The 24,437-nt window shown below is 41.2% G+C and overlaps 1 protein-coding gene across 2 annotated transcripts; it reads right to left on the bottom strand.

Moving 5' to 3' along the window:
* Window positions 1-1,551: 1,551 nt before the first annotated feature.
* Window positions 1,552-23,042, bottom strand: GABRR2 (gamma-aminobutyric acid type A receptor subunit rho2). 2 transcript variants are annotated; one of them, XM_028722960.2, is made up of 10 exons: window positions 22,478-23,042; window positions 16,637-16,743; window positions 12,525-12,592; window positions 11,896-12,119; window positions 11,189-11,271; window positions 9,413-9,553; window positions 7,939-8,091; window positions 6,870-7,066; window positions 6,626-6,763; window positions 1,552-5,020 (listed from the first exon to the last, which is right to left on the bottom strand). In XM_028722960.2, exons 1-10 carry the CDS (start codon window positions 22,666-22,668, stop codon window positions 4,712-4,714), a joined length of 1,611 nt encoding a protein of 536 aa, XP_028578793.1. In that variant the 5' UTR covers window positions 22,669-23,042; the 3' UTR covers window positions 1,552-4,711. The 2 variants fall into 2 exon arrangements, with proteins under 2 accessions (XP_028578793.1, XP_028578794.1); XM_028722961.2 differs by lacking the exon at window positions 6,626-6,763.
* Window positions 23,043-24,437: the final 1,395 nt, after the last annotated feature.

The raw sequence follows: 24,437 nt of genomic DNA, 5'->3' as shown, positions 1-24,437 counted from the left end.
CAAAACCAAGCTGTTTATTGTATCAAAAAGTGATTTCTTTAAAATAAAAAGTAACAAGCATAACTTTTTAAGGTTATGGTGCAAAACAGTGTTTTATTCTGTCTTTCATTGCATTGCATTGCAAAAGTCATGCCTTTTGTTAAGCAGACTATTGGCTAATGGCCCAGAATGGTCAGGGTGACCTCTTCTCCAACAGGCAGGAAATAGCTGGACATTTCTTGAGTGTTTTGAATGGAAGAGAGCTATCAAGAGCTGGATATTTTCAGAGGAGTGTGGATCAGGGTCTTTAGCTACATTTTATACAGTGGTACTTCTGACTATGAACTTAATTCATTCTGAAGGTCCGTTCTTAACCTGAAACCATTCTTAATCTGAGGTACCACTTTAGCTAATGGGGCCTCCCGCTGCCGCCATGGTGCCGCCGCACGATTTCTGTTCTCATCCTGAGGTAAAGTTCTTAACCCGAGGTACTACTTCCGGGTTAGCGGAGTCTGTAACCCGTGGTGTTTGTAACCTGAGGTACCACTGTACTGGATTTTAATTATGAGCTACATTAGGAGCTGATTGCTGATTGGAAACTGGGATGAAAATATAATAAATTCCAAAACGTTACAAGAATACCCATTTTCCCCCACAAACCTGTTTTGAAACAACAAATTCAGTGATAATGTCCAACCTTATGCTGCTTTTAACATGCCTTAATAGTATTTCTGTAGGTTCTTTATCATTGGTTATATCTATCTTTCTCAAAAAAAGAGAGAAAGACTCTTCCAAAGGAAACAGGCAGCTTAAGGCTGCTATAACTCTCAATGGCATGGCGGGGTCTGTTGTGCTCAGAGCAGGAGCAAAGTCATCTTTGACTTACTTTCGTGGATAGTAATGTGGCCTCAGCAGGGTCGCAGCTCTGCCCTTGTGATTGTCAGCTTATAGCTGAGTCACGTGAGACGGGCATATGAGTGCGAAGTGCAAGCAGATTAGCAGGAGATGTCACAAGCTGTTCAGTAGGACTGCTGTGCCTGCCGTTTTCCTGGACCAGACACTTCCGTTTCAGAGACGGACAGTGTTTCGACATGGGTAGTGGCATATTTGGAAAGTGAACCTATCACAGCTCACAGCACACATTCGTGATTAAATTTATGGCCCAGTTTTTGTTATATTAATCAATATTCATTATTGCCAAAATGTTTTTGGGGGTGTTTTTACTTTTTGAAATATGGCATCCCTAATACGTTTATCTGGAAAAGTGTTCCAGCGATTATGAAAGGTAAATTTTAAAAATGAAATAATAAAATGGCACTCACAACAATGTGTGATGAGCTGCAAATGGCCCCACCCAGAGCACCTATGCCATGGCCACTGTTGTGAACAGAACAGAGTGAGATGTACAGATTGGAAAAGTGCAATACTCTCATGAATGTGGAAAGTCTGTTGTAACTTCACTTGTAATTTACAATGCAAGATCAGTGACTGGGTCATATCGCAAGGAACCTCCTGTCTAGAAACTGCCTGGGTTGATGAAAAGTTGGCTGAATGACCACAAATGCATGGAAATTAAGAGGTCTTGTTCTTTATTGGTATCCACTACTGAGCTAAAATTTTGAATCAGAGACAGCAAATACAGTCTCAGAGCTGTCAAACAATACTATGCTTCTGCTCAAGACTGTCATTTCAGTAACTGACAATCCCAGACCCGTACCCATGTCCAGGACACATAACTCCATCTGCTAGAAACACTTAGTTTTATATTCTATACATGCACATGTGCATAATAAGTTACCTAAGGCTAAGCTCTTCAGAACAAAATTCATTACATAGCATTTAAATGAGAGATCATGTAGACAAAACAGAATGTAGCATCTGAATAACTCTCTCCTGCCACTAGATAGGTTAAGCAAGAGAGCTTGTAAAAATAAATAACAATCTGTAGCCAATATAATTATTTACACAGCAAGTTAAATTAACCTGTATGCACACTATTTTATTACAGTTAAACATTTATCTCTGGTGCAAATCCACTAGTGTTGCTTGTGGTGAACCATGGCTAGCTTGGCCCCATTATTCCTGAAAATTCCGAATGATTCATGTATAGCAGTGGTGTCCAAACTTTTTTCAAAGAGGGCCAGATTTGATGAAGTGAAGGGCCATAAGGGTTGACCAAAGTTGTTGACCACAGGGGCCAGATTAAACTGATCGGTGGGCTGATTAGGCCCCCCGAAACGGACTTTGCACATGCCTGATGCATAGGAAACCAGTTTTCCTGGTAGTTCTTTATACTTCGCATTAATGTACTAATTAGCAGCAGGCTGCTTCGTTAAGTTACACTGACCACATCTGCACTTCACAGTAAACCAGAACCATGGTTTACTGTGCATGAATCAATTACACCTGCTCTTCTCTCCCATAGTGCTGGGGAGAAACAAACCATGGTCTCTGGCTTAGCACTACATAAAACCCAGGGATCATTATTTGTTTCACTCAAAACCACGGCAGTCAGCAGGGCAGAACAGGATGGCTTACCAACACAGAGATTGTTGATGGTAACTGAAAAGGAGATGGGAGAAGCAGCAGGGAGGTCAGTGAGAATCAGATTTGTCTTGATGCAGAACTTTCACTGCACCAACCTGTCAGCTGTCTTGACCCTCCATGCGGTGACCTCCATGTTGGGAAGCCAGGTAAGCAGCACCAAACCACTTTGAAGGCCACGGCTGCTCTAAACAAATCATGATGATAAGCCAGGTTTTGTACTTGGCTGGTCAGGAATAAACCACGATCCCTGGTTCAGACATAATGTTATGCCAGGGATTTAGGTTTGCATCCTCTATGCATTAGCAGGGAATGGAGCAAGACAGCCCAGATTGCTATGTTCACCACAAACCTTTAATTATTATGGCCTACTGTGATATGCAAACTGTGCCTCTATCATAGCTGTCAACGTTTCCCTTTTTTTAAGGGAAATTCCCTTATTCCGAATAGGATTGACAGCTATGGCTGTCATTCATTATAAAAATAACACCCTACATTTACACTGGGCCTTAAAAAAGAATCTGAAATATCTTAGCAATCATTCTTAGTCAGTCAAGCTTTCGAAACACTCCTGTGAGGTAGGCTAGTTCATCACCCCCTATTTTACAGATGGGGAAACTAAGGCACAATGTGGTGCAGCTACAACCTTATACCCACTTAACTGAGAGAATGAATTACATATAGAAATGAGCTTCTGTTTGTGAATTGCCCTTCTTTGTACAATCCTGCACATGTGCAAAATATTGCAGCATGGGGAGAAATCAGGACCAGCACACAAGGTTGCATACACAACTGGTTGGTTAATGTTGTCAGTTCTGACAAGCTTCTAATATCTGCTGAGGGATGTGGAGATTAATTCCAGGGTTCCCCTTTGTCCTTTCTTACTACTTCAAACAAGGATCTCTGGAGTGGGGTACCTACATATTGCAAAGTAACAAAGATAAATTAGCCTATGTATCTGATACTTCTCTGCTCCATTTCCTGCATGGTTCCCAGCTTTTGATATCCCCCTCTTAATATTTACATGGGAGTCTTCATTATATATTTCCTCCTTTAAGAAAAGCCCAGAATTATTGTCTATAAAAAAAAATTCTCTGTATGTGTTCCTATGTGTGCGTATTACATAACTGAAGATAGCATTTCCTACATCTGACAAAAATGAGCCCCCAAAATGTCATGTCGCAATAACCCTGTTCACCTTTAAGGCACCACTCTTTGCTGTTTTGCATTCAGAATGAGCTTCAGGTTCATATTTCCAGTGTTATTTATCTCTAATTCAAATAAATAAGAAAAACCAGAGTACCAAAATGTATAGCTTTGTGGGCCATGCCTAAACCTGATCCTTATGTTGCAAAAAATAATCCTTTATGTTCACCTAGGCAGCCCTACTCCCCAAAAAGACAATAGCATTTAGTCCACTGAATGCCTAGAAGATGTATAACCCCTGACTGAATTTGTTCCCATGTACAGGGAACATTATAAAGATGTGTGTGTGGAGGGGGGGTAACTTTCCTCCTGCAACATACAGGAGTTTGTGAGGAGGGAAGAAAGATAAAAAGTGCTTGTGGAAATACACTGGGATACCCAGCTATCATGTGCAACCTCACTTGTAAAAGCAGCCTTCTTAAACAGCATCCTAAGAAAACCTGCTGTTTTCAAGACAGTTTCAGTCACCATATGAAGCCCCTTTTTCTTATCAGACAGATTATCTTGGGTGGTTTGTCCATAGTAGTTGCAAAACAAACCCTACAGGTGTCAGCTTGCTACCCCTTATAATAAAGACCACCACATTCCCCTTAAGGGTGTAGCAGTTTCCCTTGATTTCAACATTTCATAGCAAACCCCAAATCTACTCCAGATCCCTTTTAAAAGTGTAGATCCGGCCATCCTATTGCCAGCATCCACTTGTAAAAGACACATGCAGTGACTGAGATCCAAAGCCAACAGGTGGATGTTTTCAAGTATGAAAATCAAGACTATCAAAAATTAACAAAGGAATGGGAAGCCTAAATTAACTGGCACGGGTGAACGGTCTCCAAATAGCATTGTGTGTTACAGTGCTTCCTTTCCAACACACACTCCAAAGGTGCAACAGGACGGGATTGCTTTCTCTCTCAGAGGCCAAAAAGCCTCAAAAATCACAATAGTCTTTAAAGTATCTCCTGGGAAAATCACTGCCTTAGCATATTCAGCAAAAGACAGACCAGTATATTAAATTAAAAAATATATAGGTGCCTGGAAATATTACTCTGGAGTATTTGTCAATGGCGTGTGTGTTTTGCATGATACGGAGGCTAACATGTCCCTTCAGCCCTTTCTTCCTTGATGAGTTAGACTCATTATTCAGGGCTAAATGGACCACCATCTTGTCTTGCTTATCCTCCTCAGCCACCATCTGGCCTCGTGGGTATCCTTCTAGGCTATTGGTATCCGATTCACTGTAAATACCATCCAGCATCATAGTTTTTGTAGAAGGTATTCCACACGTGCATGGAAACTGAGAAAAGAGAACAATAAAAGGCAGATGAAAACTCAAGGCATTGCAAAAACAGAACAGGGGACAAAAATTACACCTTGATTTTATACAGAAAATCCATTAATGTTGCAACTGAAAATCGTATTCTCTTTTTCTGCAGTTTCCCAAAGTTATTATCAAGACACACTAAACCCATACAGGTGTACTATCCATCTGCTCATGAAACCCTGTATGGGTTAAGCAAAGGTGAATTCAGGGTGGAAAATATTATTTGTGTGACATAAGATAACAATAAGTTTTAATTCTGAAATTCTGCATCCATTTGGACTTACATTTCCTTGCAGTAAAGGTGCAATACCTATTGTATAGGAATACTGGAGATCCTTTAACTACCATATTTTTCTTATTTTCTGGAAGTCTGCAGCTCAAAATTTGATTGAAAAATAGCTGAGGATAAAGACAACCTTTCTTTTTATACAGTAACACTGACTTATATAAATGACTGTAGAACTCAGAATGGTGATCACACAAATTATACTTTTCCTTTTCCTACAATTAACAACAATATATGAGTCTCCATAAAAGCAAGGTAAAAGGTAAATGTAAAGGACCCCTGGATGGTTAAGTCCAGTCAAAGGCGACTAAGGGTGCGGCACTCATCTCACTTGAGGCCAAGGGAGCCAGTGTTTGTCCACAGACAGCTTTCTGGGTCATGTGGCCAGCATGACTAAACCACTTCTGGTGCAACGGAACACTGTGACGGAAGGCAGAGTGCATGAAGCCTTGTTTACCTTCCCACTGCAGCAGTACCTATTTATATACTTGCACTGGTGTGCTTTCAAGCTGCTAGGTTGACAGAAGCATCTCATCCTCATCGTCAAGGGGGACGCAGGTGGTGCTGTGGTCTAAACCACTGAGCCTCTTGGACTTGCTGATCGGAAGGTTGGTGGTTTGAATCCGCGCAATGGGGTGAGCTCCGTTGCACCATAAAAGCACAGCAGCCTGGACCCAACTCTAGTCACACAAGTGGCAAACACTACAACTAATCAGCTTCAGATGAGGATGTGTATCCCCATCGGCATTAAATGATATTCCAAGCCAGCTGACTGGGGCCCCAAGTGAGCATCATGTGGTTCAGCTGCAGATCCACCTGATCAGATTCACGTTGGCTGTATGTGTGGATCTCTGGTTTGCTTCTTTAATTGTGGGAAAGATGCATGAGCTACCCCTTTGCACGTGACATGGAAAGTGCAAATGGGATGCATATGTCATTCATGTATCTGTTCCGGCCCCTTAATTAATAATTAATTATAAAATTATAATTAATTAAGGTCATTTATAAGCTTCCTTCAGTAGCAGGAGTCTCAGGGCAGGGTGCAATTCAGAAGACACAATGAAAGCATAAAAGCAAAGCTACAGAGTTCACAGAAGCCACAGCTTCTGTGTAACGCAAGAGGCCTGTCTATATTTTGTATTGCAAGCGTCTAGCTCCTACTATTATACTGGCTGAATCCAGTTTTGAAATGCGCACCTGACTGGTCAGGGCTTCGTCATGATTCATCAGGAGTACCTAAAAACAATGCAGCAAACACAGGGAAATGCCATACTGAATTTCCCCCTTCTTACCCTCCCTATATTGTCTTTGCCAAAGTCCCAGGTTGCAGACTTCCCCAGTTCTGATCTTAGTTTCCTTCCCTCTGTTGTTCCTACTATCACCAACTCCTGCTTTTGTGGTGTCAGGGATTCGGAGTCAGCTTGCATGCTCTAGACAAAAATTGTTCACACACACAGACACACAAGGGTCAGTTTTCCTCATTCATATTCACTAGCCCCTAATATATTAGTCAGGTGTGCAGGAAGTGCTTCTCACCTTTTCTCGCAGCTTCCTCTGCTTTCGCTCTTGCACAGTGGTCAAGTAGTTCACGGCTGCGTACTCTATCACCGAAAGGAAGACGAACACAAAACTGACCCAGAGGTAAATGTCCACAGCCTTGATGTAGGAAACTCGAGGCATGGAGGCATTGACGCCCGTGATGATGGTAGACATGGTCAGCACCGTTGTGATCCCTGAAAAGGCCCCACACAAATGTTAAGGATTGGGTTTAATTTCAGCCAGGTCTCAGCCACAGAACCTGTTTTCAAAAAAACTATGGCTCAATGTGGTACATGTGAAGTGATAATAAAGAACAGAATCTGCTTGAGGGTGTGCAGACATCCTCACCACTAAGCAATCACAGTCAGACACCAGGCACACTGTGTTCAATGGAAGAACTTGCAGATCAGTGGGTTTGACTTGAAGGAACACTGGACCGCATAGACTATTTTAGAATGAAATTACTGTCAACAAGCATCTATTATGAAGCTGAGCTTAGTTTCAGTGTTAATCATTGGGTCTTAGTCTCTCCCCATTTTAGTTTGGAGAATACAGTAATTCAAGAATGAGAAACCTTTTGACCTCCAAAAGTTACTGGACTGCAACTCCCATCCCATCAAAAGCCAGTGTGGTATAGTGGTTAGTGTGTTGAACTACAACCTGGGAAGCCAGGGTTCGAATCTCCCGAGTGACCTTGGGCCAGTCATTGCTTATCCTTAGTGGGGATTAAATGAGGAGGGGGGAGAGCCATGTACACCATTTTGAAGAGCTACTTGGAGGAAAACGTGAAATATACTGTAAATGCAATAAACAAACAATCCTTACTGACCACAGGTCATGCTAGTTGAGGCTGCTGAGAATTAAAGTCCAACAACATATGGGGGACGACAGTTTCCCTGGCCCTGCAGTAATTAGACTCTGCCTCTCACACAACTTAGGTCCATTAACTCCAATGAGTCTACTCTGAGTGTAACTTAGTTGGATATAGCTCATAGGGACTCTGTAGTTTTCCTTCCCTTGTATCCAGCTCTGCCGTCCTTTATAAAAGTTGAGAGGAATCACTCACCTAATGATACTCTAGCAGGCACAGCCCTGCGATCGATCCAGAATGACACCCAAGATAGCATGACCATGAGTGTGGCTGGAAAATATGTTTGCAGCAAAAAGAAAAAGATGTGGCGACGTAACGTGAAGTTAATGTACAAGCGATTGTACCAACCTGTTAGGGAGAAAATGGCAGTTATTAAAAATGTGTGGTAGGCCTCCTTATGGCAGTATGAGCAATAATTAGGTGAGACATAGTATGTAATACAGAGATAAAAGTCCAGCAAAGGGAGGACAGGGGTAAAGGATGGTTCTGAAAGTACAAAAATAGAAGAACAGAAAAGTAGACAAGGAAGAAATACTAATATTATATACTATTACAATGGTACCTCAGGTTAAGTACTTAATTTGTTCTGGAGGTCCATACTTAACCTGAAACTGTTCTTAACCTGAAGCACCACTTTAGCTAATGGGGCCTCCTGCTGCCACCCTGCCGCCATAGCACGATTTCTGTTCTCATCCTGAAGCAAAGTTCTTAACCTGAAGCACTATTTCTGGGTTAGAGGAGTTTGCAACCTGAAACGTATGTAACCTGAGGTACCACTGTATATAGATAACACTTTCTCTGTGTGATTAAATTTAAAGAATTCATTTTGACTTCAGAACAAGTTTCTATTCTCATTTTACAAATGTGGAGTGAGACTGAGAGTGACTTTGCCAAAGGATTTACACAGTGAGGTACTTAATACTGTTAGTATTAAACTACCATATAAAATGACACTTTTGTTCCTTAACAGCAGGTTGGGGATCATTAACATATACACAGAGTGCCTTTGTGCTTGTGGAAATTATTATCTTAGAAGATCGCACAGCTTTTGGTAAACTTAGTACCATCCACTGATCTCCAGTATTTTCACACCTTTTTTGCATTTCCACATTGAAATCTACATTATATAGAACGTGTGGATGATTTTAAAATGGCTTGCTCATGCTTTGATTGCATCCACGCATACATGCAAATAGCATGAGAAAGTTTCAAAGGTGCTTATTAAGGCAAGACTAGAGAATAAAAAAGAGACACCTGAATGCAAATCTATCAACATGCAGAGTTTGACCCTTAGTATTATGCTCAATGATTTTTAAATACTCACAGTGTTTGTGGTATAGTGTTTATAGTATTGGACAAGGATTGGAGAGTTCCTAGTTGAAATTTCTACTCAGCCATGATGCTCACTGGATGACCTTTGGCCAGTCACTATCTCTCAGCCTAATCTACCTCATAATATTATTATGCAGATAAAATGGGGATGGGCAAAGCTTTGAATCTTGCCCTTCAAGGAAAGGCAGGATGATGGTGATGGTGTTGGTGATGATGATGAACAAAAGACAGAAAAGGGACTAGTGAAGTTTTATTGGCATTTCACCAGGCAAACTTGTGAGGCTGAGTTATAAGTGTGGCAGGCATTTAGAAGAGGATTAGCAAGAAAACCTGATACCAGTGCTACTATAGAAAGCGAGTCTGGAGGTTGTATGAAATTTTTGTATCAAGAACTGAGACAAGGAGATTTTCTCATCTGTTTTTAGAGATTCATTCCCATTTTTCCAGTACAGCATCAGATCTTCATCTGTGTAAGCATCTGTGAAGGGTAGTGATGGGACAAAAATAATATTACATTTATAGGTCAACAGCAAAATAGTGAAATAGTCAGATGAATCAATGGCTTAATGTGAGAGGGCAATAAAATAATCTGTCGTTTTTTTAATATATAATGGACCTGGGTGCTGGCTAGTACTGATACTAATCTCCTGTATTTTTATCTTGTGAACCGCCCTAAGATCTTCAGATGAAGGGTGGTATATAAACAATAATAATCTCACATAACTAAACTGGGGTTCTTAAGATTAACAAACATTGGACAGAGGAGGAGAAAGTATTATTACACAAACATGCTTGATTAGTATATCTCTACTCTCAAACTTTAAAAAGGTTTATGCGGCAATCCTACATACATTTATTCAGAAGTACCTTAACTCCTGTGAGCTCACTGGGATTCACACTCAAATCTGCATAATCCTATGCACATTTACCCAGAATTAAATTCACTCTTTTCGGTTGGGGTTATTCCCAAGTAGGATTGGGTGAATCTGTCGATTTTGGCTTCTCTCTATTTCTCATTATCACAGTTTTAAGTTATCCACATCGTTAATTACTATTAAATTCTCACAATATACACAGTTTTGTATGCAATTTCTTTATATATTCCTTATATAAGCATTTTTGGAAGGCATTTTGGTATGTTATTTTCACTCATATATGCACTCATATATGTTTCTTTGTACAGATTTCCTGGCTGGAGAAATGCTTTGCAAAATTTAGAGAAGTGTGAACCTCAAAGGATGGCTGTGTTTCAGTGATGATGAGATAGGTTCTCCTTCAAATGCAAAGTAACTGAATTTCTCCCTATTCCTACTTCCAAGTAGCCATACATAGGATTGTAACCTTAAGGTTCCGTCCCTCTCCTTCAAGGACTTTGGGAATAACAAATCTATAAGTGTGGTGTGCTTGGGATCTTTTATACCTTTTTTAAAAACAAAACAAAACTGTAATTTTAAACATTGCACACTATCCTGAGTGTTACTTTTGTTGCAGATGGGTGAGACATGTACACATGCATACATACATACATAAAAATTGTTAATTCTCAGCACTCTCACCAGATGACAGTTCCCAGGATTCTTTGCACAGCAGCCATGAGAATTGCACCATTATAGAAACAGTATCATTTGTAGTGTACATATACACAAAATTGTTGGAATATGGCATGGCTAAACGGTAATACTAAATAGGGTCTTGCTGTATATACCATGAGTGGTGAACCTTTTTTCAGCCAGAGGACACACGAATGTAAATTTTATGGTTCACAGAGCAATTAAGCCTCTTCCAGAGTCAGGGATGCTCAGCATCAACACCTGCATAATTTAAACATGCCTTTTCCACCTCCTAGACTCCATGGTCCGCAGGATGTTCCATTGGTTGCCCCTCGGTTACAGTGACATAGACATTTACCTAGACATATATCCAGTCTCTGATATGCTGGATTCTATGCTTGGTCAGCTCTTATATGACTACATTTATTGGCTTGTGGTGCACAGTCCTCGGCAGATCCCATGGATCCTATGTTCACTTTAACATGCACACTTCAAACAAATCCATAAAGAATTGTGTAGACATCTAGGAAAACATTGCAGATAGAAACATGAATGGCACATACAGCTTTCGAGCTCCAGAGTACAAGTCTGCGAATCTAGCGGAAATCGGCTGAAGTCCATGTTGCACATGGCTGTAACCGTGATCCTAGAAATTCCAAAAAGAAAAGTCAGGTTCGCTAGGTTGGGAATAGGACCGAGTCACAGGTGCAGGGAAAATATAGGGAGATAGTACCCTCCCCAATCTCCATACTTGGGCAGGCTGCAAGTTGTAATTGATTCAATTGGTAGATTAATAAAATTACAGTGTAATTGCAGATTAATTAGTGGAGCTGAGATAACCAGGATCACTGTGGAGGCCACATGCACTAGGTTTTTCTCCTTCTTTCAGGTATTATATTAATTCCTGTTTTGCCACTTGCTATACAGAGGAAGGTAAACAGCGTCTCCGTGTGCTGCTCTGGTTTGCCAGAAGTGGCTTAGTCATGCTGGTCACATGACCCGGAAGCTGTCTGTGGACAAACGCCGGCTCCCTCGGCCTTTAGAGTGAGATGAGCATGCAACCCCAGAGTTGGTCATGACTGGACCTAATGGTCAGGGGTCCCTTTATCTTTACCTATACAGAGGAACAAGGGCTCCTGAGTGTGTTAGTTAAAACGGCTGTCAGATATTAACCATCAAATATTATTATTACACTGTAGAGCTATTCCAATATATTTCTGGGCAAACAATACAGTGCTGTTCACATTGAGCTAATTGGTGCGCTTTTCACCTCATACTATAGAGCACGTGGCCATCTGGGAACACCCGCAGCATGATGTTGTCAGTGGTTGTGTCATGAATGAAGGATCTTTTTGAGTGAACGAAGAAGACATCTGGCACCCAGATCTTCTTCACCAGCCTCCCATCGAAAGTCATGCTTTTGTTAGTATGACTGGGAAAGGAGAGGCGCTCATCCTTCCAGTAATGCCTCAGGTAAAGGGTCATCGTAAAGTCCTGCAACGAGAGGAAGATAAAGGGGAGATAATGTGTCTTGTGGTTATATGTTCCACACATGTGAAGAAATGAGTAGAATGGATGAGGAGAAAGTCCAAATGATGTATCCACTGCTGAGGTACAGAATCACTGTTTGTCTTTAGCAGCATCCCAGAGGACTGGAATGCCTTTCTTGTCCTCCTCACTTGTTTACCTGTTTATGAACACATAACACACATAGCTGCTTCTTTGTTTAAAGTCAAACCTATAATGATATCTCTATCCGTGGTAATCTCATAACGATATTAGTTGTAAGAAATAATTAAAACTCAGGCGTGGGACACCTTACCTTTACCTGGAAGCAAAATATGTTGTTTTTTTCCTGACCAGGCACAAGTAATCAAACCTTAATTGAAAATTACATACCATATCGACCTCAGAAATACTGTCCAAACTTTCAACCTGCACGTCCACCCCGACAGGAATAGCAGGGCCTGTGACAGAGTGAAATTGAACTATTAAAAACTATTATAAAAAAAACCTATTCTTATACAAATATTTACATAAAATTGTCATTAAATATGCCATATGAAATCACACAGTACTATACCATATAAATATCTTATTAATACCTTAACTATTAATATCTATCTTCAGCATTTCATAAACATCCTTTTAAAAATGAGAGTCCTTAAATATACCTATTAATATGATCTCACGAAAATTTCCAAAATATAGTATGTAACTGAATATATTAAGCTTTCTATAGTTGCATAGAGTCCAGCTCAAAATTGGACATACTACAACAATGGAATTGCTGGACTCCATTTATTTATTTTTTCCTGCTTTTATTTTGGATATAATTACATATCTGACTGCTTCCAAGTGTTAGTTAATTGTAGAAACTGCTAATAATATTCCTAGAAGAAGAGTTGTTAGCACAGTGCTTTAAACTGCCATATGCATTTGACTTTTGTAAAGCCTACATCAGGGGTAGGCAACCTATGGCCCGGGGGCCGGATGCGGCCCAATCGCCTTCTCAATCCAGCCTGCGGACGGTCCGGGAATCAGCATGTTTTTGCATGAGTAGAATGTGTCCTTTTATTTAAAATGCATCTCTGGGTTATTTATGGGGCATAGGAATTTGCTCATATTTTTTTTCAAAATATAGTCCAGCCCATCACAAGGTCTGAGGGACAGTGGACCTGCCCCCTGCTGACCCCTGGTCTACATCCTGACATCACACACAAATCACATAGCGTTTATGTTCAAGCACAGTGGAAATATTTTTTTTTAAAGAGTATCCTGCTGAGTAGTATTATAAAATAGCAGGAATCATTAAAAAAAAAACTACAGCCAGGGTGAGCACTTTTTATAGAATCAAAAACAATATAAATCCAACAACCTCAAGCCCTGCCTGGGTGGGTTTAGAAGGTTGTCCGTGCTGCAGACCATACTGTTGAATTAAGCATCTGGTGATGAGTCACAGGAAGATGTCAAGAGATTTCTGATCTCGCTAATCCTTGCGGTCATTAGAGAGCTGCTAGGTTTTTAATCCTGTCTCTGCTTCCAACTAAACTACACAGTGGTAGAAGAGGGAGGTCGGGCGGGGGGGACGCTGCTCCAGATGATTAGTTAAATTCGTCACCAACTAACACTATAGAAAGGGAAACAAAATAAAACTCTGACGTACAGGAAATAAAGGGTGGGGAAGGGAACGGAAATGGAAAACCCTGAAAGTATCTGTTAGAGATTCTAGGATGCAATGCATGAGGAATGTCTCTTACACAAGTCCCTATCAAATGAGCAGCTGGGGTGGTGGTAGGAGCTGCCTGGTGATTGGGAAGCTTATTTTGCCTGTGGCCCCCAGTCTTAGCTTGCTTGGTTTCTCTCTCCTAGTAAATATAAAGCAGGGATGGGGAGCATCTTTCCCTCGCAGCCCACCAGCTGTGGTGGGCCATGGCATGACCCAAAGCAGACCAGGTGTCGATGTGGGGTGTGTTTGCTGCTACCTACATCATCTGCGACCCTGGGGTGGTCATTTGGGGAAGTGGGTGCTGGGCTGGGCTTCAGCTGCAAGGTCTAGCCTTAGCTGCATCACTGCAGAGGAGCTTCTTGGGAGCCAAGATCTTGTAGGGAGGTGGGGGCTGTCATGGTGCTATGAAGAACTTGCTTCTCTCCCCTCCCCCTTGCCCCCTTTCATATACTGCAATCCTACATCTGAATGAACCTAGCAGGGTTGACGTCACTCCAGCTTTTACATTTGTGTACACAACAACATTACGTCAGTGATTCAGCATGGATGACTGGAAGGTTCTGTAGGTTAGGATTAAGTTCTGCTGGCAGGGCTCTGCAGAGAAGCTTATGCTGCTGCACCTGCCCGCTAGGCTCCAGGCTCTGGTGGCTAATCCTGTCATTCCGTGAGCAACATTTGCTATATTTTTATTTTCAAATTGTGATTGGATTTTAGATCTCCTTTAAGAGGCAAGAGATTAATAATCTGGGAGACTGAAGCCCAGACTTGACCTTGCATGAAAAATAAGCACAGTTTTAATTATACCAATGATTAAGTACAAGGTGCCTCCCGTCCACTTTGATTTGGAATGTTTTATAGATTTCATTTCAAGGAAAGGACATGCTAAATTTGGTTGTGCTTGCTCCTTCACTGAATCAGTGACCAAACAGCATCAAAAGGGAGCACAGTTACAGTGTCTAAAGAGTGCAGAAGTAGTGTACGCATTTATTTTGACAATGTGCCCCCAAACCTGCAAAAGCAGGAACCAGATAGGAAGGCACATGCAGCATTAATCTAACATAGAAGCTACCCGAATATACACAAGTTAGGCTATCTCTGTCCAGATAAGGGCACAGCTGAGCCACCAGCCAAAGGTGATGGAAGGCACTTTGCACCACTGAGGCCGCCTGAGCCTCAAGCAACAGCAAAGGCTCCAGAAGTACCCCCAAACTATGTAACTCGCTCCTTCAGAGGGAGTGCAGCCCCATTTTTATCCGCAGAGCCCTGCTCTGGTGCCCACAGGATCATCTCCCCTGCCTCTCCCTGCTGCCAAATTGATGCTTGAAATAAACATTATGTTGTAGCCAATGCATCAAGCCACAGAGTGTGCTTAATGGCTGCAGTCTGTGTGTCATGCCCACGACTATTTCTCCATTTTGCAAACATGCGGACAGGCACCCAAAAGATAGCAGAACCTGCTTTTAGCTCATATGTGCCAATTAAATGTCACCCAGTAGGAACTGGCTGGTACTACCCTGGGTGGGGAATAAACCGTATCACAGGAACTGTATTAGGCTGTTCTTCGACGGAAAAGATACAGCTATTTTAAGTATCAGCTAAAGCTGCTTATTCATGGACTCCCTATAAAAAAGAGAGATGTCCTAGATGAAATGCTTACAGTGAGAGTTTGAGGAAGGGAGCCCAAATGAAACATTTACATAATCTTTAGATATTAATATTTGTAGTAAATAATACCTGAACATCTGCTAGCTCTGACAAGGTCATTGGCACTGAGATAACTCTGAAAGGGTCAAATCAAATGTGCTCTCATATTAGGACAGGGAAAGGCTCTGCCACATGCAAGGAAAGGAGAAGTCAGATACATGAGGTGAACAGAGAAGGTTTTAGGTATATATTCATATGGGATCTATATATCCTGTATGGTGAGATGCAGTGGACATGCCAAACTGAGACAAAGGCCCATCTATACTGCTGTTTAAAGTGGACACTAAGCTTCCTGTACCTCCATGAATGAATCTTTATTTGCATCAGCCATCGGCCATAGCAATAAAACAGCATCCATTCATTTTCCATTGTCCATGTGATATTCTCCACAAAATCAATGCCTTCCCACCACTTTCCTCCCCCTTAGTCCGAATTTTCTCATACCATCTCCTTTTTAGAGTATCCCTGGTATAACAAATTGAGGGAGGGGAAAGTATGGCAAGGCAGTGATTAAGAGGAGTGCATCATATGGACAATGGAGAATTAATTGAGGTACAGGAAACTACACATTAAACAACAGTAGGGATGAGACCCAAGAGGTACATCCTAAGAGCTGTGACCCAATCACTTAGGTAAACACACTGAGCTGCTGACACAAATTAGATGGTAATTCCATAGCTCCAGTCAAAGTTGTACCCAGATTTCTTTGTGTGCATGCCTACAGTTAAATTCAGCTTGCTGCTTACGTACTGCATCTGCCACTAACATGCTTTCTGGGTTACAGGTATAAATTGTGCAGCTTAGAAAAGGTCAGTGAATATTTTCAGCAAAATCTATGGGGTAGGAGCATGTGCTTCTTCACCACATTTATAGATCTGACGTTTTATTATGTTTTTGTATGTACTGGAAGCCGCCCAGATGGGCAGGATATACTACTAATACTACTACTAATAGTAATAATAACTACTTGTGCAAAGAGGATCAATCGTCAGTACTGGAGACTTGAACTCAGTGAGTCCACGCAATGCCGTTCCCACCATTTTTTGTGGGGACGAATTTGCAACACCCCTCCAGTTACCTCCAAAGGCTGGTCTCATGGTGAAATCATGGTCATCTACCCTCAGGAGCTGTTCACTTTTTCCTGTCCGTGTTTTGGTCATGTCGTGGTTCTTCTTATATATGTGACTAAAATGGAAAGCAAAAGAACCGTCATTCCTAGTCATCCAAATAATAATAATAATAATAATAATAATACTGAAATTCTATATAACTTGGATATTACAATGGAAGTTGAAGTACTTTCAGACTGTCACTATTTTGCGGGTGGGATTCAAGCACATGCCAGCAAATTTAGTTCGAACGATAAAAGTGAATTTGGTGTTCTTGCACAAAATGTCCACTTAAAAAACAACAACAGACTTTGTGTGGCAAGGAAAGTATACGGGAAATGCTCTGGAAAGTGTGGATCATTGCTTGACTCAGTGCCACATAGCCTCCCTGCCACGCTTGTGCAAACTATTCAGGTTGAAACCTCAGTAAACAGGTTGAATGGAAGTGACCTTATAGTTACCACTAGCATAGTAGCAAAAAGATAGCAGAGCAACCTCTTGATATAAAAGTGAATATAACATACATATGTGGAAATTTAATTATAGTCCAGCTAAAGGTATACAGGGGTCAGTTAGGTAAGAGGAAAATGTCTAGTTTTCTAATCACTGCTGATTTAAGAGGGGGGATTAGAATAAATTAAGACCCAAGAGCCCTTTGCTCTAGCAGTGAGATCTGCAAAGTTGTACATACTACTGCTACAGTCAGAAACAGATATAGTGCTAGCTGAGACTGATGGGAGTTCTTTGAGTTTGGTCCAAACTTGTGCAGCCCTAAACAGCCTCTTAGTAGTGATTTATTTCTAACATTTTGAAGTATTCATAATATGGAATGCGGCTAGTACACTGTAAGTCTTTGTGGGGCAGCCATATTTGTGAATTAAGTAACACATGCTCCAGCTCAATAGGTGAAGGTCTCCGCCACATCATACCCCATGCCCATCTAAGAACAGGAAGCAGGAGTGTGGAGACTCACAAAATGGTGGCCCCCGTCTTCATTAGTAGTGTACCACCGCCAAACATTACAGTGGGGAGTGGGGATTGGTTGTCATGGGAGATGCCATTTTGGGCTGTATGTCCTTGTCACAAACACTCTCAGGGGTTCTATCCTAATGTGCAAAGCAACATGCCAGTGGGGAAATCATGGATTAGCACACTAAGCTCCCTTTGTTGGCTCCCATTAACCAGATCACAAACTTCTGAAGCAGGGAGCCTCAGGCATTCATGGAAGCTCCTGGAACAATTTAGAGCCCTAATCTTCCAGAATTCTCAGTTGTGCATGGAGGACATTCCATGCTTGCCCTCCAACTTGTGGAGAGTGATTGAGACTGTGGGGCAGAGCTTAGCACACTCACGACTACTATAGTGTTGTGTTTATATATGAAATATCTGAGGTTGTTATTGGCACCCGTCTGTCTTGAGACGCAAGAGGCAATGGAGTGTGCTTCCGGAGGTGAAGTAAAAGTGCTGTGTTTTCAGCACTAAAGTGGTCTCCCCAGGGTGTGCAAGCTTGGACAGTTTGTATGGAGGTCCTGGGATGCCCAGATGACAAGACCTCCCCCCCCCTCGGCCTTGCTGATGTGGTCAAAATGCTGGATATAATGTGTGTTCTGCATATAGGCAAGGGGTGGGAAGGCCTGAAGAAGAAGGGACATTTTTGAACCTGATGTTAAAGACTAATAGGGAGCCAGTGCAAAGAATGAACAAGACTGGAGATTGAGGTTATGATCACAGAAGCTGGAGAGGGCTTTGTGGATCAGTTGAAGAGAATCACTATAGCAGGAAAGGAGTGATTCCTGCCATCTATATAACATGCAAAGTAACAACAATTTTAACTGAATACAGGGAGATGCTGGAGGTCTTGGAGGAAGAAGCAATGTCTTCATTTAAAATCCCCCACCTCCAATCACTTGGCTACAACCCACCCACTCAATATGACCATCCAATTCCTCCCATATGCTTGTTGTTTGAGGCAGTAAAAGGGTGCAGATAGCATTAATCTGAATGCTCCAACATTATGTTTCTTCTTCCACAGCGTGCACCTTAACTGTACTTATTTAGTTGGTCTTCACTAGTAAACAAGCTTATGTTTGAAATTGTGAGCAATTATAATGATTAGGAGTTGTATTTGTTTGGTACACTGAAAAAATGTTTTCCTAGTGCTTTCTAAATGTTAAATGAAATTGTGCCTTCTAAATGTTAAAGCAAAAGTGGTCAGGGGTTAAAAAACAACAATGTATTTTTTTAAGCTAATAATTGCTAAAATCTGTGTGCTGACAGGTCTCACAAAAAATGGTTTATTCTACTTCTGTGCCCCACAACAACAAAGAGCTACAAACAGTATAAAACGAGTACAGTACAACACTTTTAATCTGAGAAATGTTGGAATGATAGGGAAAGGAAGATTTTATGAAGCCCACTGCCAAATGAAATAATGCCATTATATGTTGAAGCAGAAAGCATTAATCGATTAACAGCTTGATAGCAGATTAAAAATAGAGTTCCAATTAATCAGAGTCTGCCATCTGGGGCATTCCCAATGCCACTTACAAAGCCACAACCAGCTCTCCAAATTGGCTCCTTCCTTCTATGGCAGGATCTCCCTTCATGCGGAAGAAGGGGTCTTTGAGGAAAGCTTGGTCTCTCTTGGATGCTTCTGCCCAGAGAGTAGGTCAAAAATCCAGAAAAGAGCTGGCCCTACTGCTAGGGTGTGTGTGGCAGCCACCTCAGGTAGCAGTTGCTGAGACAGTCAGTGACGTTGAGGTGTTGGACAGAGCTATATGTGCCACACGACCTGCCCTGCACCTCCTAAGCCAGTCTCTGCTGTCCTAAATTGTGGTGGAGGATGCTGATGTTGTCCAATTGCCAGTGTTTGAAGTGAGAGTTAACCACCTATCTTTGCTGGCTCCCAGTACATTTTTGAGCACAATTCAAAGTGTTGGTGCTGATCTTTAAAGCCATAAACGGCCTCAGTGCTATACACCCAAAGGAGCCCCTCCACCCCCATCGTTCAGCCCGGGCACTGAGGTCCAGCTCCAAGGGCCTTCTGGTGGCTCCCTCACTGCAAGAAGTGAAGTATGGTGTAGTGCTTAAGAGCGGTGGACTCGTAATCTGGTGAACCGGGTTCGCTTCCCCGCTCCTCCACATGCAGCTGCTGGGTGACCTTGGGCCAGTCATACTTCTCTGAAGTCTCTCAGCCTCACTCACCTCACAGAGTGTTTGTGGGGGGGGGGAGGAAGGGAAAGGAGAATGTTAGTCGCTTTGATACTCCTTGAGAGCCAGTGTGGTGTAGTGGTTAAGAGCGGTAGTCTCATAATCTGGGGAACCAGGTTCGCTTCCCCGCTCCTCCACATGCAGCTGCTGGGTGACCTTGGGTTAGTCATACTTCTCTGAAGTCTCTCAGCCTCACTCACCTCACAGTGTTTGTTGTGGGGGAGGAAGGGAAAGGAGATTGTTAGCCGCTTTGAGACTCCTTAAAGGGAGTGAAAGGCGGGATATCAAATCCCAACTCTTCTTCTTCTTCTTCTTCTTAAGGGGAGTGAAAGGTGGGATATCAAGTCCAAGTCCAAGTGAGAGGGAACCAGGCAGAGAGCCTTCTTGGTAGTGGTGCCCGCCTTGTGGAATGCCCTCCCATCAGATGTCAAGGAGATAAATGACTATACAACTTTTAGAAGACATCTGAATGCAGTCCTGTATATGGAAGTTTTTAACATTTGATTTTTTTATTATGCTTTGTTGAAAGATGCCCAACAAAGACACCCAAAATATTATTATTATTATTATTATTATTATTATTATTATTATTATTATACATTGTTTGCAGCAGGGCTGGAGAAGCTGTGGTGCTCCAGGTGCTGGTGGGACTACAACTCTCATCCCTGACCACTGGCCATGTTATTCCGTTTCTGATAGTTTAAAGAATGATATTAAACAATACGCACAATCCCACATATAAATAGTATATTAAAGCTATTTATTCTCATTTAAAAAATTCTGCAAAGTACCCATTTTTGAAATGTACCAATAGGAGGATGTACAGCAATTTCTTGATATAGTGATGGGACAGTTCCCGTGCATACTTTTCACCATAGAGGATTACATGTGAGAAATGTTATGACTGTAGTGGAATAGACACATGGATTATTACAGGTCAGATCCAGGAGCAGGAGGCAGGAATCTAAGCAAGAGATCTTGTTTCACACCAAAAGGTATTCCTCCATAAAAAGAAAAATGTACTGAGGAGTCAGCTCTTAGGAACCTTAAATTGTGCAAAACTATGAACAAGAATCCAGTGCCCATTTATGCATCTGTAGGCCCTTCCTGGGGACCTGTTTATCTATATGGATAAGTATGGTCCTGCAGATTTTAATATAAAGGGTGAAATTCAAGCAAGCAGTGCACCATTGATTTAAGCAGAGGTTGATGGGACCTCTGTGTAAGGCCATCTAAAAACAATGGACCCTGCTTGGAGGATTGCACCATGTTGTAACATTTCAAATCTGAATTATTAACAAGCTGTTTTGTGAAGGCTTTTTCCCCCTTTGAAAAACAGGGTATAAATGCTGTCTTAAATTCTTTCCTAAACAGCAAAGAATTGATCAGTCTTTGTAATCAACAACATTCCCAATTACTTGCACAGTAAAGATTTGGACTGTAAATGTCACAGGAGGGCAAGAGAATGAAGCCAGTAATATGAGGTGAACTAGTTTTGCTGGAGAGAATGTAATCTTCCACCAACAATGGCAGTCCAATAAAATAAATCAGCTCATCCATTGTGAATCTCTTACCCACTGGGACGAAGTTAGTAATCACTTCATGTGCGAAGCTAGAGAGCAACATGCTCTAAGTTCACAGTGTCAGGCTGAAGAAAACACAACTAATAAAAAGATGAAGGTCACAGTGTTTCCATTTAATAAGACGGATTAACCCAACTTTGTTTATAAGGTCTTAACCAGGCAAATGGTCCTGTAAGATGCAGTTCACTGGATGACATAACTGAGTATAAAAATGGATAATATATACTTGGGGTTGCTTAGCAGTTTGGGGAAGATTATCTTTTTCTCATATAAACCATTCACCATGCCTCTATGATATTAAATCTGATAAAACTTTACTAAGACCTTTTAGCTGTTTGGTACATGCTTACAGTACTAAAAAAAAAGTGAGGCTCACCAAATAATTTGCAACAACAAAAGGTAGAATTTATAAATATGAGTATTAGACATTTATACATAAAGAAAAATATATGTTTAACCAACAAAACAACAAGCCCAACACCAAACAAATAAAAACAGAAAAGCTGTAATCCTCTGCACATCTATTTAGTAATAAGAACCACTGAACTAAGAGTTCTTCTCTCTGAGTAGACATGCATGATTTCAGGGAGCACATCCTGAAACTGATACAGGCAAGATATTTAGAGAAGTATATTTTATGTCTTATATTTTATACCTTCGGATCTACAATAGGCTTTGGTCAAGATAAAAAGCAGTCCTACGGGTTGTTTTGAAGTAACAGAGCAGTTGATGCAATTTCAATATTTAATGTTCATGTCTGAGAATCTGTTCCATAATCACATTATCTTTTAAAATTCTTGGAAAAAGAATCATTATAATAGCTCTCAAAGCAGTAATGCAATTTAGTATTATTCGGGGAACTAGAGTTTTACCTCTCTCACACACCAGCAGTTATAGTGCATGTACTTTCTGGCACACCATGCAATATACAGCAGAACTACACGTACTGAGCATTTTCCTGGTGAAAATATATAGTGAAAACTGAGGAAGTGATCAGTAAATTTAACTACTCCTTACCTTATTTGCGGCAGCTCTACTTGTCCTGTCCATCTCCTTTTCCTGTGCTTTCTGCTCTCCACAAGGAAGAACAAACAAAAGATCAGCAAAATTAGTTTTGCAAAATTGTAAGGCATTCCGTGGGAATCACTGCTCCACTCTCCTTCAGTCCCGTAACCGCCTGCCGTGTAAGTACACGCTGGTATAAACATTGAATCAGCTGCATCTCCAGAATCTCACATTTATCAGTGTGATCATTGTTAGAAAGAAAACTGCTTTTCTGCTTTAATATTTTAAACCTGCTTTCCAGGGCTTCCTACTCAGAGCTCTTCCTTTCCTTGCTGCTCAGGGATTGGCCATTACTCATGAAGAAGTTAGTCCTATCTGGGAACATTTCCACTGGGTCCTAAACGAGTGCTTTTGCAGAAAGCCATTGGATAAAAAGAATGCAACTCCATCTGCCAGTTTTGTTCTAGCCACTAATCTCAGAATTGCACAATCCTCTGCCAGACTGTGCAAAACCATCTCTCTCTGTTTTTTTTATTAGGGAGGCTGGATAGACTGTGTGACTTACAGAGAGCATTCTTACATGTTCATAATGCAGCAAACATACCCTAGTGTTACTCTACTGTAGAGTTTGTGATCTTGTAGTTAAGTTAGCCATCTAAAAGAGCTGCCAGCATGCAAACAGAGTCTGTTCACTCTGCTTTTTAAAATCATAGTCCTTCAGTTTTATCATATTTTTAATCAATGCTCGTAAATAATCTTTTGTAAACTGCTGTGTGAGGTTTGCTTGAAAAGCAGTATACAGGTACCTTAAACTGATAAGTAATAAATCAAGTGCCATTTTCTTTAACAGGAGGAAAATGCTAGATTGTTAACAAAATAAGTGAAATGGCTTTGTTTGTCTTTAGAGCACTCACAGTTGGTTTCTGATCCTGAAAGGTCATAATGAATGCAGGTAATAATGCTTATGCAGTAGATTTTGAGCTTTAATTTTCAAACACTTTCTATACACTCACTATCTCTGTCATCCTTGGGGCAACTCCATAAGGTAGACCAGTTTTTATTAACATATTGCTGATGGGTGACTGAGGCTGGGAGAGTGTGGTGGCTTCCCTAAGGCTGTTACAGTGAGATAGCTTCTGAAATGGGGATTTCTGGGGTCAAACTCCTAGCTACTACAACAGCTCTCAGGAGCTCAAAGATTAAAATGAGAAGTTAAATGCCAACTTTAACAATCCCTTGTTTTCAAAATAAAATGTTATTTAGTCAGAGTTGTTTTGAATCACTGCATAGCCAGGCAGCGCCACTTGCATTTCTATGTGATAAGCAAATTCAAGGAAGAAAATAATTTGGCTTCGTGAGATTTGAATATTAATAGTTGTGTAGCTTCTACTTTGATGTGGCATCTCCATATCTCAGGCCAAGATTATGTGTTATATTACAGGGACCAGACTTGATCTTGATTGTTCTAAGGGCAATTTTTTAAAGCCGCATATTCTATAGCATGTATACAGCACTACAAGTGGAACTCACAACCAAATATTGCAGTACAGTGTGCTCGTGTTCGTGTTTTAAGCCAGTCCATTCTATTCCCCCTCCCCTCGTTTTCCATTCCCCCTTTCCTACAGCAGTCAGCCAGCATCCTATGTCCATTTTTACGAGCATCTTTAATCCTCATTGGTCTGTTTTTGGAAGGATTCCACTCCTATGGCTTTCCCTACTAAAGTATATTGTACTTCTGCAAACTCTGGGGCTGCTGCTTCGTTCCTCTGGCTACACAAGGAGCAGCGCTCGGAGAACTGAGTTTACTATTAGTTTAGACAAGTGAGGACCCGCAACAAATTGTTGCATATTGTGTCAAGGGGGAAAACATTTAATATTTATTTTCTCAGGCAGGAGTTTGCCCAGAATGATACTTTTAAATGCAAATTACACTAGGCAAGATACAGAGAAATAGGAGATTTTCTTGCCCTTG

This window comes from Podarcis muralis, chromosome 3 (assembly GCF_964188315.1).
Source record: "Podarcis muralis chromosome 3, rPodMur119.hap1.1, whole genome shotgun sequence".
Lineage (NCBI taxonomy): Eukaryota > Metazoa > Chordata > Lepidosauria > Squamata > Lacertidae > Podarcis > Podarcis muralis.
Note: the sequence above shows the minus strand (reverse complement) of the source record. Positions and strands in the feature narration are given on the sequence as shown.